This window comes from Pelobates fuscus, chromosome 10 (assembly GCF_036172605.1).
Source record: "Pelobates fuscus isolate aPelFus1 chromosome 10, aPelFus1.pri, whole genome shotgun sequence".
Lineage (NCBI taxonomy): Eukaryota > Metazoa > Chordata > Amphibia > Anura > Pelobatidae > Pelobates > Pelobates fuscus.
In genome coordinates, this window is record NC_086326.1 from 25,180,007 (window position 1) to 25,196,144 (window position 16,138).

Here is a 16,138-nt window from a genome sequence, read left to right on the forward strand (position 1 = left end):
TTGGGGAATATGAGAATTTTAAAATGAAAAGATTTATTGAGATCCTTCCTCCCTTTTCAATTCTTTAGACTAGATTAAGAGGGAGATTTCCCAACAGTTTAACAAACCGATCTATCAGCAGCATAAATAAATAAATAAATAAATAAAAAGTGTTGTGTAGCAATTTGATCCATTTCCCAACAACATAAAAATATAAATGAAAGACTTCACTATTTAGAATGTGTGTACCTGTGCATTTGTTGTGGGAAAATAATGCCACAAAGGATTCTGGACACATCACAAACCGTAAGAACAGAAGTTGTGTTCCCCCCCTAACACACTATATTTGTCTATATTTATTGAACAACTTGAATTTTAGATATTTTTCTCCAGCCTGCCTGAGATTGCTAGGAGTCTCATTCACAGAGAGAATGAACAACAGGGCGACAAGGAGCTACCACACTTAATTCTGTCTCTCTCCTGTAATTTATGGCTTCCATCCAGAAAAGCACCCAAACCAAAGCACCCAAACATTGGTGGACGCTGAAAGCCACTATGGCACTTTGCAATATGATTTTTAGTGCATGGTGTGACATCACACTTGTGTAATACAAGAATCGAAAACATGGTCTGCCTATTAAAAAAAAAAACAGGGAGACGTGTGTGTGTATATGTGTTTGTTTTATTGCACTATTTTTTCCTTCCCGCTGTTTATTTATGACAGTCCAACTTTAAATTACCTTTAAGCTGATAACCATAAACGTACCTTGAAGGTGGAAAGCCCATAAAGTCTTGCCGTGTGTACGGTTTCGGGCGAAATATTTGTGATATTTGTAATAAAATCCTCCAGGTATTTACAGGCCTGCTCCAGGTGTGTGGTGTTGATAATGATTTGCACAAGCTACAAAGCAAAAAAAAAGAAACATCCGGTAATAAGCCTGAATTACCCAGTTTCACCTGATTTTTTTTTTAGTGTATTGTTCTTTAAGGCACTATATCAATGCATGGCAATTAGTGTATTACAGGATACTGCTGATGTTAATCATACACTTCCACTGCCATATAGCTCACCAAACTTCCTCGACTGGATGATAAAATGCTGTGTGCAAAGTTCAAAAGAAAATTCTGAAAGGCTACTAGACTATATTTTCAAATAACCAACAATTTGCTCAGTAAGAGCATGGAATGTACAAAGCAGTCCCTTATTCTGGATTAACCCAAAAACAAGAACACTCTCAACATAAAACGACATCATGCGATTATCTAATATAGTATTATGACTATTAACGTTGGAGTAAGGGGATGGGCACTTAAGACACATACAACGGTAGGGTGGTCATCTATAGTTGGGAAAAACTGTAAATATCCCCAGGTAGGTATCTATTTGTTTAGCACATGTGTCCTTTTAACTATGATTTTGTACATCATTTTATAATATTTATTTCGAAGTTTGTACCGTAATTAAAAATGAATTTAGATGACTGTATGATGGACAAGATTAATGATGTATCTACAACTAAGTGCAATAGGTATATTTAAAGCAACTCGAGTGACCCACCTCCACACAATGATGTATTATTACTTAATAGCAATTCCGGTGGCTCTTATTCTCATCCATATTAACAATGAAAGTTACAGCTAACGTGGAAGGAAATGTTGGAGGATATACAAAATGTGGAATGGTGAACAAGATGTGGGAAAGAAATCAGCAGAGCGAGAATAATGTCCTACTCTACCCATAGTGAAGCTCTACGACCCTCTCTGGTTGTATGCGGAACTGCGGTGTTATCATAACATTACACACGGTTATGGTACATTAGCACATTATCACAGGGTCTTTTGGGTCACATGCAATTAGAACATAAAACTTGAGTTTTGTTTAATTATATGAATGTAACGCGATTATCTATTTTTTTTTTAAGATGGATTGAAAGATCTAATAAAAAGGTGTAGGACTGTAATGGAAAAGGGCATTGTCTTGAAGCAGGAGGGAAATGTCGGCGTAGTAAGGTTTAAGAGAAAGTAGAGTGAGAAGGACAGAGATGAAGATGGAGGACAGAAAAAAGGGGCTAGTGAAAGAAGGTGAGGGATCAGGACGGAGGACTGAGAAAGAAGGTGAGGGATCAGGACGGAGGACCAAGAAAGAAGGTGAGGGATCAGGACGGAGGACCGAGAAAGAAGGTGAGGGATCAGGACGGAGGACCGAGAAAGAAGGTGAGGGATCAGGACGGAGGACCGAGAAAGAAGGTGAGGGATCAGGACGGAGGACCGAGAAAGAAGGTGAGGGATCAGGACGGAGGACCGAGAAAGAAGGTGAGGGATCAGGACGGAGGACCGAGAAAGAAGGTGAGGGATCAGGACGGAGGACCGAGAAAGAAGGTGAGGGATCAGGACGGAGGACTGAGAAAGAAGGTGAGGGATCAGGATGGAGGACCGAGAAAGAAGGTGAGGGATCAGGATGGAGGACCGAGAAAGAAGGTGAGGGATCAGGATGGAGGACCGAGAAAGAAGGTGAGGGGTCAGGACGGAGGACCTAGAAAGAAGGTGAGGGGTCAGGACGGAGGACCTAGAAAGAAGGTGAGTGATTAGGATGGAGGACCGAGAAAGAAGGTGAGGGATCAGGATGGAGGACAGAGAAAGAAGGTAAGGGATGAGGACGGAGGACAGAGAAAGAACATGAGGGATCGAGTAGGGCAGAAACCATGACTGATAATAAAGGGAAAGGTCAGACATACCGGTATATAATACGTTTTAACTTTATCTACTGTTTGCTAAACAACTGACATGTGCGTTTCTTTAACTTTTGTTGTAGTTATTGCACAATAATAACTAAAAGGACACAATAAAATTAAACAACTTACTTCTGTTAATCCTATATGAGGTTTCCTTATGAGGTTTTGCAAACCACTGCTTAATGTTCTAGTGAGGAGTAAGTTGGTAGCTTTTCTAAGCATATCATCTATTTCTGTAGAACTGTAAAGACATAAATACGATCCTGTATTAAGTTGTACCAACATTTAATAAAAACACAGATCTTAACACGCGTATAAAGAGCTGAACTAAAATAATTAAATAATGTCCTTGTTAGGTCCCCTCACTATGAAGGTATTTGCATTTGGGTATTCAGGCAATTAGTAGTTTGTTATAGGATTTTAAAATTTTATTTTTATTAAGCAAATACACTAAATATTAAATGGTGACAAACAACACACTCTCACATATGTTTTTCTTTCAGGACAGACTGCGGAACAATAGTCAGAGTACACCAAGGATCAAGGACCACAAAATATACAATGTACCCAACCCAATAACACAACAGACATCTCATCATGGGTATAGAGCCACTCAGCATTTTCTGACTTGTCCTTGCTATTCAACACTTCGTAATGGAGTCGGAAGAATAAGTACCACTCAGCAGACACGGTGAAGACCACATGGCATCTAAAAAGCTGCCAACACATGAAATAAGCAAAAAGCTACGTTTATGATAACATATGATTTTATCTCTTACTTCATCGTGACCAGTAATGGCTAGCTTTTGGCACTTCAGCTACTGTGGACTACAATGCCATGATTATCAGATAGTTAAGTGAAGTGCCTCGGGTTAGCTAATACTCTTCTAGATTTAAACTTGGCAAATGTAGAACCTCAGCTGTTTAACCACCACTCATTAATTTTTGGGGAGATGATGATGAGGACCCACAAACTGGCAACTTTAAAATGCGAGGACAGTGGTAAACCTCTGACAAGGAACTGAGTCACAAATGGGTTTGCAGATATTGGTGTAGATTTAGTGGGGAGAGAGAGAATTCCATTAACTTAGTGTCACATTTTAGGAAGTATTTGCAAATATTGCAAATTAATCCGCAGTGCTAACCCTCCTTGTCTTAATTGGATCATGTTGACATAATCTTAACTGCAACTTGACCTGGTCTCTCCTGAAAAGTCACACAGAGCAACTGACAGGCAAGATGCACACACGATAAGACTAACAGTTTTTCACAAACACAATAAGACGTTCCACTTGATAAACGTAATAAGAGTACAGTTTGTACAAGGGCGCAGAATTCCAGCCATGTAATGTGACTCATGAAATCCTCGCCTCACTGTGGTGACAACTAACACAATTTACTATTCCATAAGCCGTATGTATGAAAATGAAGTAAAACCCCATGCACAAAAATCTTAGCATTTGGTACTATTTGGTGTTTCTAAACAAAATGTGACTTTTAATATATATTGTTAACCCAAACAAAAGGTATTGTTCCGTTCCGCAATACTCTTGAAAATCATGTCTGCATTCGGATGGGTATATAAAACCAGTCATGGGGTAAAAAGGTAATCTTGTTTAAAATTCGAATTTAGTGTGCGTGCTTATTTTTAAGCAATGGGATCGCACGTGCCCTGAAAACAAACAATGTAAAACAAGTGTAACGTTTGGCAGTTGTGCCGGTCCCATAATTAGTGTAATAGTTTATACAGAACACTTTATAAACACATTAGCACATCTTTTTTTTCCTTGCTTAGCATTAGAATACTACTACAATTGTTTGTGTGCTTTTGACAAGGTAGTTAGCAGGTAGTTTTTACATGTGCTTTGTGAATAAATATTTACTGATTGGGTCAAAAGGTTACTCGTTAGTATGTGTAAATTGTACTGTGAATCAATTAAGGATGTGTGAATGTACAGTCATTTACATTCATTAACAGATAGGAATTAGCAGATAAACTGTGCTGTGGCTTCTAGCTCTGCTGTTTTCATGCTGAGCTCCCAAACGTCATTCTATCTTTTTTTAAACAGGCCAGGTAAAAAGAAAAACACACATGGAAAATAAAAGGCTTACCCTAAAAGAATGGGTTAATCTAGTCCGAAAATGGTAGCTTGAACACGCTAAACAATTGCTTATACAACCTTTGTAAATCTTTACGAAAAAGGTCTTTATTTTGCCTGTAGTGAAAAGTGTTCCATATGTTTATTATTTGTCTCTTATTCTGGTTTTGTGTAGTTATAAGTTATGATAACAGACACGCATTGCAAACTTCAAGCTATTTTAGGATATAGTCATATAAGCTGAAAAGCAACACGTACTAAGGAAAATATGTTCCCAATTTTTAAGGTTTTAATAAACACTAAATACATTATAAAAACAAAAATTGGGTTAAAAGTGGTGTGTTGGCACATACATTTAAAGTGAATACAAAAAATAAATAAATAAGGAAGATGTTAATGATAACGTAAAATTAGATAGGTAATGATAAAGTTAATCTAACATTAAAGAACATACAGCTATGTGGATGGTAAGATAATGATGAACAAGGTATTTAGATGACATAAGGATGAAATTATTCTAGAATTAAATGTTTAAATGGGTGTTACCTGGCCTGAACTAAACCCCAAGTAGAATGATTTGTAGCAAGTTCTTAACAGATTTAAAAAAATGTTAAAACACAACCCCAATCAGGAGATTTATTCTAATCTCTAGTTACTTGGCGATTACAAAACCTGCTGTATCGCCAAAGTAAAGGTTTTTATTTTTAGTGACAGTTCAGCTTTGCCATATTAATAAAGAATAATAAGAATAATAACGAATAAGAACCGTATTCGATTCAATTTCATTGTGATAAAGACATAGAACCAGATACAAATTAAGATATAATGTGATGCGACCTGTAATGCCAGCATCAAGTGTCTCTTTAAGCAACACAAAATGATATCCATTCAGTATAGATGAGGTCTAGCTTTTTCTCAATCAATGTATTTCTAGCATTATAAGCACACTGTTTCAGAGCCAAAATCATTGGCGTACACGCAGTTAATGAGTTTTCGTAGTTTACCTTCGATGAAGTGATTCCGAAAATTTAAGACTTGCGTAAATGAATTCTTTGACCTGCGTGTAAATCTGAGGAACGGAATGAGACATCGGAAGTTTCTTTGGGTATGGATGCTGAGGAAGAAAGAAAAATGGGCATCGGTTATTTCTCCGCAACGGATTTTATCTAGAATAAGAATTTTTTAAATCTTTTCGTATTTTTTTTATGCACAGTTTTATTCTCAAGGTGTTGCAAAGCACTTGATACACTGTTAAAAGAACTGAACCAATTTCACAGACATTAACACCAAAACTTGGATTTTAGTTAGCAATTAGAGTCGAGCATTTATTTTGAAAACGGATACATGCATAGCTGGTCTATGAAATGAGGACAAAGCAGCAAATCTCTAAATAGGCACCTGTTCAAGAAACCCTTGAAAACTGCAATTATGCAGATCTTTCACAGTTTTTATTTCTTCATTCATGCACTCTAAAATATCGGGATGATGTCAAGTTTACTAGAAAACACAGTATCCCTGGTATCGCAATTAATGTCATTTTGGCATTTTACAAACACTATGATGACCCTGGAAGTGTTAAATGGCAGAGTCCATCATAATACTTTATGACGCAAGTCCCATACACTTTTCCTTCCTCTTTTTGTCCACTGTGCAACTAATTACATGATACAAAGACCTACATTTCCATAAGGACTAGATAATAGGTCTTAACCCTTAGCCCTATTGATAACATCAACACCTAAGTCCCATTAACTTTTTTACAATGACCAAATGACACAATAAGAAAAAGGACAGTTTTTTCCCCCTGAAAATTATAGTTTCTCCAGTGGTAAATGACCCAAAACCCCCACAGACTTAACTTTAATTACAGTCATGTGCTTACTCATCATCTGACATTTAAAAGGTCTATTCTACAACTGGTTTAGTAGATCTAATAAGGCGAGTGTAGACAATGTGATCCTACACCCACTATTGTAAGGATGCCATTCACCTGTGCCAAACAATATTATACTTATCCACACGTTGCAAACTTTTATGGCAAGAAATATGTGCGAATTTGTGAAATATACGTCTTTAACTTTATTTCTCATCACATGTTTAATATACAGTATATATATTACATATTATTTTTGCATGTGTTTTGCACTTTATATTTGTAATATCAGAATTTTGTATTGTGAAGCGATGACGTCATGAAGAAGCGCTGCCAAGGGATTTGCACGTTGTATTTGTTCGTACAATCTCTTCATCACTTTTGTTACTGTTTATACTGCACTGCTTGTGATGTGTATTGGATTGACAGCAAAGACATTGTACTTTACAATTTTATCCCACAATCAATCTGCCTGAGAATGTATCCCATTTGAGCCCAGTCTTTCTCTATGTTGTTTATTTGCACTACTGTGAATCCAAAACTGGCCAGAAGGAAGTGAAACGTGAACAAGTTTACGGGCAGTAAGGGAAGTGGCCCAGATAGTTGCCCTGTAGCTGTTGCAAATGGGGTACTTGTGTCACTGTTTGTCCCGTTTCTCAGGACAGTCCTGCACGTTGAGTAACACTGTATGCGGCACAATATCAATTAGATTACCAGGGACCATTTCCCCCCACCCAAGGCAAAATGCATTACAGATAGAAAGGGCCTTTAGGATGAAGATTTTTATTATTATTTTTTTTTTTTTTTAAAAGGGGGAAAAAGTAGAGGGTTGAGGAAGACAGAAATAATGAGACAAACAGAGGAAGGGTGACCATTCAGGTTTGGAAAGTAAATGCATGTGTACATGTGATCAGCAGAGGATCTAGAGTCGGCCCTTTGTGAACTTAACTCCTATAATCCCCTTTCAGTAAAGGATTATGGTAGTTATAGTTTAACTGTTGAAGAGTGACAGCTTTTCCACCTCTTCCCTAAAACAGAGCGGGTCAATAAGAATAAACTGTTTTGTATACATTCACGAGGATATATTACATTAATTGCGGGCGGAGGATTATGGGGGTTGTGGTATCCGAAAACCAGGCACTCTGCAAGCTGCTAATCCTGGCATAAAGACATGCTCTGCGAAAAGATTCCCGGTCTACGGTTACCTTGTCAGTTTCTGCATCTTGGAAGGGAAACTTGCTAATTACAGCTCTGTACTCCTCTTCATTGGCTACGGGGATAGGACCGTAATTATCAGCTTCAAAAATATCCCTGGTGAAACACAACAATAAAAAAAACATGCACGTTACATGGGACACACATTTATCAGATTCTAATAATCTTACATTTCTACATCGTATCATATGGCGTCCCTAGGTGCTTAAGTTTACTTTGCACAAAGAGTGGCAATCAATTCTAAAATACAGGGATATACCGTACCTCTCAGCTATAAGTAAAAAACAAACTATTAATATGGTAGGTGCAAGGGATGTCCCCAAAACCAAGATAATGTAAAGTATGATCACACACTACTGTGTGCGCAGCCTGATCTATCTGCAGGGAATTTCCAATCAATATATTGATACAATATAATATATTGATCAAAAGGGGACTTACCACATTTAGCATAAAGGGATGTGCAAAATATGTTAATGTATCAAGTGTTAGAGGGGCCATAAAAAACAAATCAAACATGAAAATAAAATATACATCTGGTGCACCCTGCTTTTCTCCAGCACTCAACTGGGAAAACAAAAGGGAAAAATGATAATCTCTCATGATTTTAACACCAAATCAGAAATTGTAATAATTTTTGTCCATGCTTCGATTGATTTAAGGACAACAAAGGCAAACATGATAAACCACACTAGTTCAAGTGTTCTGTTCTGACACAGGTGTAAAAACCCATCAGATAATTTTACGAGGTACGTACCTGAATATTGCAGCCCATTTTTTAAGTAGAGTCTCATTATATTTGTCTCGAACTTCAAATAAGAGATCAAATAGCCGATTTACTTGAAAACCATAGCCCTGAACAAGGGGAAATATATATATAAGTATGGTATCTTGTTTGTTAAAAAGTACAATATAAATATTAAGAAAGAGTAGAGCTGTAAAGTTAAGATATTGTAACTATCAAACTTGATGTCGCAAATCTAAGTTTGAAAAATACTAAACTAAAAATATGCACTAGTGAAGCATGTATAAGGTAAACTAATGTCCGTGAGGGATTTCGCAGACACCTGTAAACCAAATTTGGTTTATTTTATTTATTATTTTAATAACTCTGCAGGAACACAAATCTAAATATCATAACACTGCCCAAACAGATGTGAAATTCTTAATCAGTGACTTTCTGTTAATAGCTACAGCCAGCTTATATTTGGTTTGTTTTCTAATGTTTCACAACGTAAAAGACTCGTAGCGGAGATGATTGGTGAGATACACTGATCTTTCTCAGAGTAAGCAGATATTCAGCTTCATATTCAACTCATACCATCAAACATACCATCAAACAGAGTTACTTGGCATCTTTAGTCATTTCTCCAACAGCAGCTAATCTAATCGTAGCTAAAAGAGTAACAATATCACCCACCTGCAAAGTATCAGCAAACACGACAATCAGATTCTTCAGCTCCAGCACAAGATCAGGGTCGGTGCAGTATGACTGGAAGGAAAAATCACATTTGTAAGCATGTCATCAGTTATCGGACCATTAAAGAGACAATGCATTTTTCTTCAAAATTCCACATTTTCATTATTGTATTGATAAAGATTTAGCTTTTTTTTTTTTTTTAAACTCTGAAAACGGTTTTGTGGCCCTCGTAATATAGACATGGAAATCCGGGACATAGGCTTAAAGGGACACTCCAGATCACTTCATCTAATTGGAGTGGTCTGGGTGCCAACTCCCATCACCCTTAACCCATTAAGTGTAATTATTGCCGTTTTTATGAACTGCAATAATTACCTTGCAGGGTTAAGTCCTCCTCTAGTGGCTATCTACCAGACAGCCACTAGAGGGACTTCCGGGTTCTTAGACGACTTTTGGTAGTCTAAACGACGCTGGACATCCTCACGCTCTGCATGAGAACCTCCAGCGTCGCTGGAATCCCCATAGGAAAGCATTAAATAATGCTTTCCTATGGGGAAGTCTAATGCACGCGCACGGACATTGCCACATATGCGCACAAGGTCTCCCTCACTGGTGGACGTCAGCGGGGGGGGGGGGGGGGAGCACAGGCAGAATTCAAAAAAGTACTTCTCTTTTTTTCCCTACAACATGTGTACTGGCTGTGCCTGGACTAAACTGGATTGTGATAGCATTTGCTAAAACTTTATAAATTATATATATATATTTATTTTTGTAACTATTTTAAAATAAAGGCACAAACAATAAAATAAAGCCATACTCCGCATATCACATAGGATGAGTGCCCACATTTTTTGGTAAAGTGGATAAACCAGGTCCAAAGTGCCCGTAAAATACTAAACAAGAAGGAAAGTCGGTAATATAAATAGAGACATAGCTAAAAAAAACAAACTTTGTGGTAAGAATACATCATGTAGATACTGAACATCATAAAGCGCCAGGTATGTTGATTTAACATGGGTCTGAGGCAGGGATAGGCAACCTTCGGCTCTCCAGATGTTGTGGACTACATCCCCCATAATGCTCTTACACACATAATGCTGGCAAAGCATCATGGGAGGTGTAGTCCAAAACATCTGAAGAGCCGAAGGTTCCCCACCCCTGGTCTAAGGCGCTACTAATTGGGAACCACATCATGCTAGGAAACCATCTCCAAAAGTCACAACAGAGACCGTAGAAAATAAAAAGACATTCAAAGGTGATTTTCAATGTTTGATACAACTGTGTGATTTCCAGAGAAGTGACCGTTCCCCTTTAAGCTGCGGCAGAAAGATGCAGCATTGTATTACATAGAAAGAAATGTTAAAATAATACAATATTGTTCTTGGTTAACCAGTCAGCTGCTGGAGAGGAAGATGTGGCCAACAGGTCTATGTCTTTTCCAGACAAAAATTGAAAACCCTTAGGAATGGAGCTTATGGGATTTTTAACTAGCAAATAAATCAAATGATATTATATGACAAGCAATGGTTTGGCATTTACTGGAGGGTCAGAGGAGAAATCGAAGCTCATTGTTGTATCACAAATTACGCAACAAGTTTATCATTTCATTTTTCATAAAATGTATTATTTTTCTTCTTCAAAGAGGGGTCAAATATTCGAGACTGAGCCAAATTGGCTAAATATATAACTATGCCTATCATAATAGATATATTTCTTTGTGAGAGGAATAACCATTTGTTATATGTGACTACTTGTCACCCTATCATATAGGACAGAAATCAAACTTTATGCATAAGAGCCACAATCCGAAAATTCCAAATGTCTTGTTTTTATTTATTTTGTGCAAATGCAATAACACGCGCACTGCTGTGACTTAAACCTTAATTGTGTTATAGATTGGGGTAGGCAACCTTCAGCACTTCAGATGTTATGGACTACATCTCCCATAATGCTCTGAAAGCCATAATGCTGGCAAAAAATCAGGGAAGATGCAGTTCACAACATCTGGAATGCCGGAGATTGCCTAACCCTGTATATAACTGAAGTGCTTTGTATTAGTACAACGCATTTTTCTTCGGAATTCCACATTTTCAGTATTGTATTGATACAGATTTAGATTCTGTTTAAAACTTTGAAAACGGTTTTGGTGGCCCTCGTTATATAGACATGGAAATCCGGGACATAGGCGTAAAGGGACACTCCATGCACCCAGACCACTTCTGCCCATTGGAGTGGTCTGGGTGCCAACTCCAACCACCCTTAACCCTGCAAGTGTAATTACTACAGTTTTGATAAACTGTAATAATTACCTTGCCGGGTTAAGTTCTCCTTTAGAGGCTGTCTATCAGGTGTTCTTAGAACGCTATGCATGAGGACCTTCAGCGTCGCCGGACTACCCATAGGAAAGCATTGAATAATGCTTTCTTATGGGGAGGTCTAATGCGCGCCGTGGGGGGAGCCTGACCCAGCGCCGGGGGACATCAGCGCTGGATTCAGGTAAGTCACTGAAGGGGTTTTAAAGCCTTCAGCAACATGGGATGGGGGGTGGGAGGGAGAGGGCACTGCAGAATCCTGCAGTGCCAGGAAAACGGATATGTTTTTCTGGCACAGGAGAGTCCCTTTAAAATTGCACTGATCAGCACAATAGTGCCGAACACTATTGTGCTGATCAGTGCACTAGGACCTTGTCAATCAAGGGTTTTTAAGTTACTCAATGTAAAGTTTCCCAAGCAAGAATAACGAACATAAATAGCTCTCAGTTGAGCGATAAATAGTATATTGGAATGGAAATGTCGTGGTATGCAGAAATATGGCCGTGTCCAGAGGAAGCTGGTAGAGTTTATCTTGGAAGCGGGTTATTTGGGATGATAATCAGAAACTAGCTCCTGGTGGTGTTCCAAGCCCTAAACTATTCAGTGTGATCTAATGAAGAGGTCAGTTGAGACTAATGAGGACAGATTGCAATAATAACAGCAGATTAAGTCTGCATATTGTACAATGCTGTTGCAAGAGTACGTTTTGAGGGACCAGTCAATTGTAAATCAGAAGAGGATTATGCAAATAGCCCGTAGCTGTGCCTTCACAGCCTGAAACCTTCTGGGAAAAACAAAAGCTTGGCAGGACTTCTTCTAAATCTGAACAACATCTAATTACAAAAAAAAAAAAAAATCACAATGATGGAAGACCCGTTTCTCACTCTGACATTATTCCACTTATAAATCCTTTCTTTTCTGTAATAGGCTCAACTACTCCGAAATAGGTCTCTGAAATCCATCACACTTACCGAGTGTGTTCGAAGGACCGCTATAATTTTAGACTGAGCCATGTTCCAGAGATCAGTGGTGTAGGTCCCGGTCACTAGCCCTTGTGTTACATGCAAAATATGATCTTCAACCACAAAAAATCTAAGGGAAAATGGCAGAAATGTATGATCTAATAAGCAAGGATTTGGTTAATGCACATTCAGTATGCCTTTTTACGAATAATATCACTACTGATCGGAAAGTTAAAAAAATAAAATAAGAAAAAGTGTGCAATATATTTTGCAATGTAAAACTAAAACTTGATTAGCACTAAAAATAAAATATAGGAAAGGGTGATTAAACAGTATGTTGGAATAGTCACAAAGAAAAAAATAACTATAAGGAATTAAAAAAAACAAACAATACATCACAATAAACATAATAGACAATAATAAAGATAATATGGCAAACACAATATTTATGATTTTACTTTATTTAGAAGAGTAAACTGGAAAAAACATGTCTAGCATTAGTATAATAAATCATTAAAGCACAAGCCTTACACCCATCGGCATGCACTGAACAGCAAGTTGTACAATTCTAATTCAAACAAGCCAAGTTGGGGATAAATAAATCTCAAATTCAGATGAGATTTTCCCCCCAATGTGACTATTTTGAACTCAAAAGTGCAACGTTGCTTTTAGCACGCCACAACTTATTGATTTGGACATAAACCCCATATAATTTTGTAATTTTTTTTTATAAAAAACAAAAAAAACAAGCATTTCCCCCCCCCCCCCCCCCTTTCTAGTACTTACCCCACGATCTGGCTGAAATATTTTCTATAACCTTCAACAGTTTCATGCTTTCAGAGGGAGACGGGAAACAAAAATGCACAAGAAAATAAAAATGAATACACTAAGTTGAGAACAGATGCACTGATATATCTTTAAGATAGTCAAACAGTGTGTGTTTTACCATGTTTGACTGTGGCTGTAGGACTAGTCTCGCTTGTTTTCTTCTCTGCTTTCTGTAGTAGTTTTCAAAAATTTCTTTATCACCCTAAAATGAAACCACAGAAAAACATGATCTATGATTGCAGACCTTAGCTTGGCTGTCTTGTGTGTGGGAAAAAAAAGCCAAGATTAATTTCTATTTATTCTGGTTATCTCAAGTTAAAAGCATAGGTTTTCTACAATAAAAATGATACAGTCATACAAACACATGATGCAATGTTGTATTCAGTCCAAATAAAGTTTCTCTGACTGGCACAGAGTGTGGCTTACAAACAAAGCAATGTTTTTCACGGACAGTTGGAACGGACTGCTGGAAGAACGTAGAAGAATATTCCTGGTGTATATAATGAGCAGACAGAAGATATTTGAACTTTTGGTACTGTTTTTGTATGCTGGGGGGAGTCATTTGCCTTTGCACAAACTCTTTGAGCACTTCCAGATCACATAAGAGGTGAAAGCTGTTATACCATATAGCAGAGTTTCCTTCAGTCGGCTGAAAAAAATGCCTGAACTCTGTTGGGGTTATTCATGGAAGTCCAAACCTGTTCTTGATTGAAAAACAAATAAGGTAAAAATGACCAAATTTCAACCGGATTTGCATTTCTCATATTTGCTAAGGGCAGATAAGCGCATCTCATTTATTACCAACCAGTGTCTGCTGTAAATCAATCATTCTCACATGCAGATCCTATATAAAATAAATCTGCATATCCTATATTTTAAAGATCAAATTTGAACCGGATTCACTCTGAACAAATCTGGTAGAAGATTTCCAGGTGAACCTGTAGAGACCTGGAATATTTGCCAACAGGGGGCGCAGCAATTGGGGAGAGAGTTAAAACTATAGAAAAAAATATTGATTTTTATACAGAATATGTAACATGCATGTTTTAATTATTCGGGTTTTATGTACATTCCTATAGCTAGTTAACCCTTTCTTCCTATGAACTAGTTATCTATTTTAATCTAATTAGTGATTAGCTTCTATTAGAATTGAATTTTTTAACTTTTGAATTTAAGCGCTGGGCTGCATATTTCTAGAATTCGGTTCTGGATTTTGTCAGTTGGGCTACATCCAGCAGGCTGAAATCCAGACTACATTCAAGGGGATTTGGACGTAGCTTAGCAAAATAGAGATTTTGATAAATCCATTTAGATTGTAAATTTCCATATATGGCCCTCACCTCCTCCTGTATTTGTTTGTCAAATGTCGTATTGCCTCAGATGTAATGTATCCATTCGTCTTTTAACTTGTACCAATTGTACCCATGCAATATAATAGATCTTGTAAGTAATGTCTGGAATTTGTAGTCCGAATGCCTCTGGATAGCTCTGGGTTAATTCTGATAATCGGGATTGAACCCTGTGTGTGTAGTAACTGACTTGCTGTATCTAGCAGATCAGTATAGTCGTAGAAAGTACCCCCCTTGGGTTATACGGAGTATTTACACTGGAGAATACAGTAACGGATCTAATATTTAGAACCCATTCACAGCCATCACCCTTTGCTACAAACCATAATATACCACGATGGTCTCCTGGACTTAAGTGAACTTCATATTCAGTCTATGTTTTCCTCCACAATTAAGTTTTTTTTGTTTTATTATAAAAAAAACTTTTGCAGCATAACTTTGCCTCTTAGCCTTACCTCCCCTTTTCACAAAACATGGTTTCTGGTTGTAGTACACAGTGTATGTACTTAGCTCAGCCAATCAAAAATCATTGTGAGCTGACTGGCTGACATGACTCCTCCCCATAACCAATCACTGTCCCTTTATTTGTACCATGTGCCATTAGCACAGCTATGAAATACTAACCAGATAATAAGAGAACAGTAATTGGCGGTGGAGAAGAGTCAAGCCAGTAGCTCAGCTCACAAATTCTCATTGGCTTGCTGCATATGTTCACTGAAGTTGAGGCCATTTAGATAAACATTTTCCTGCATAAAATGACTATTTTTCCCCAAAAACGAATGTGATTTTATTTTTCGAGAAAAATTGCAACATGAATAGGAGACCAAAACCCATCAAATGCACTTACGTTACTTGGTGCCCAGAGCATCCCTTTACATTTTTTACATATTTTATTACTCCAAAACAATATCTAACTATTACAAAATACTGTCCCTAGACTAACCCTCTCTAACCCAAGATTTCTTGATAAATACTCTTCCTACATAAAAGAGACTAGAGAACACAAGCCATAGATGTATGTTTTTCATACCAATATTTAAGGAATTCAATGAAATCATACTACCTTCCTCCATATTTTATCTTTCATTGTTACTTAACATGCTCTTCACCACTCTCACCTTCCTACTCCTTAATAAGCAATCTAAAAGTCGCCGCACTCCAAAGCAGGCAAAGTCTCCCTGGAAATAATACGGTAATCAATATATCCATGTAGTCACCATTTGTAGGGAAACTACTTTTTCATGACAAAATTCGTTTCATCGTCACAAAATATGTACAGTATAAAATGATCACCAAAAAAAAAAAGGGGGGGGGGGGTTTGTTGAAGATGGTGTGTGACAAGATGGATTGGACAGACAGATAGACATAC

At 37.5% G+C, this 16,138-nt stretch overlaps 1 protein-coding gene across 4 annotated transcripts in view; it reads right to left on the reverse strand.

Annotated features, from left to right (window-relative positions):
- The window catches only part of EXOC6 (exocyst complex component 6), a 198,649-nt gene that overhangs the window by 88,158 nt on the left and 94,353 nt on the right, over positions 1–16,138 (reverse strand). For all 4 annotated transcript variants that reach the window (XM_063435125.1, XM_063435124.1, XM_063435123.1 and 1 more), the window contains exons 9-17: positions 13,539–13,622; positions 13,379–13,425; positions 12,602–12,722; positions 9,319–9,390; positions 8,656–8,753; positions 7,889–7,994; positions 5,815–5,924; positions 2,841–2,952; positions 746–880 (exon numbers count right to left, since the gene is read on the reverse strand). In XM_063435125.1, coding sequence (XP_063291195.1) covers positions 746–880; positions 2,841–2,952; positions 5,815–5,924; positions 7,889–7,994; positions 8,656–8,753; positions 9,319–9,390; positions 12,602–12,722; positions 13,379–13,425; positions 13,539–13,622 — 885 coding nt within the window. The remainder of the gene's footprint in view (positions 1–745; positions 881–2,840; positions 2,953–5,814; positions 5,925–7,888; positions 7,995–8,655; positions 8,754–9,318; positions 9,391–12,601; positions 12,723–13,378; positions 13,426–13,538; positions 13,623–16,138) is intronic.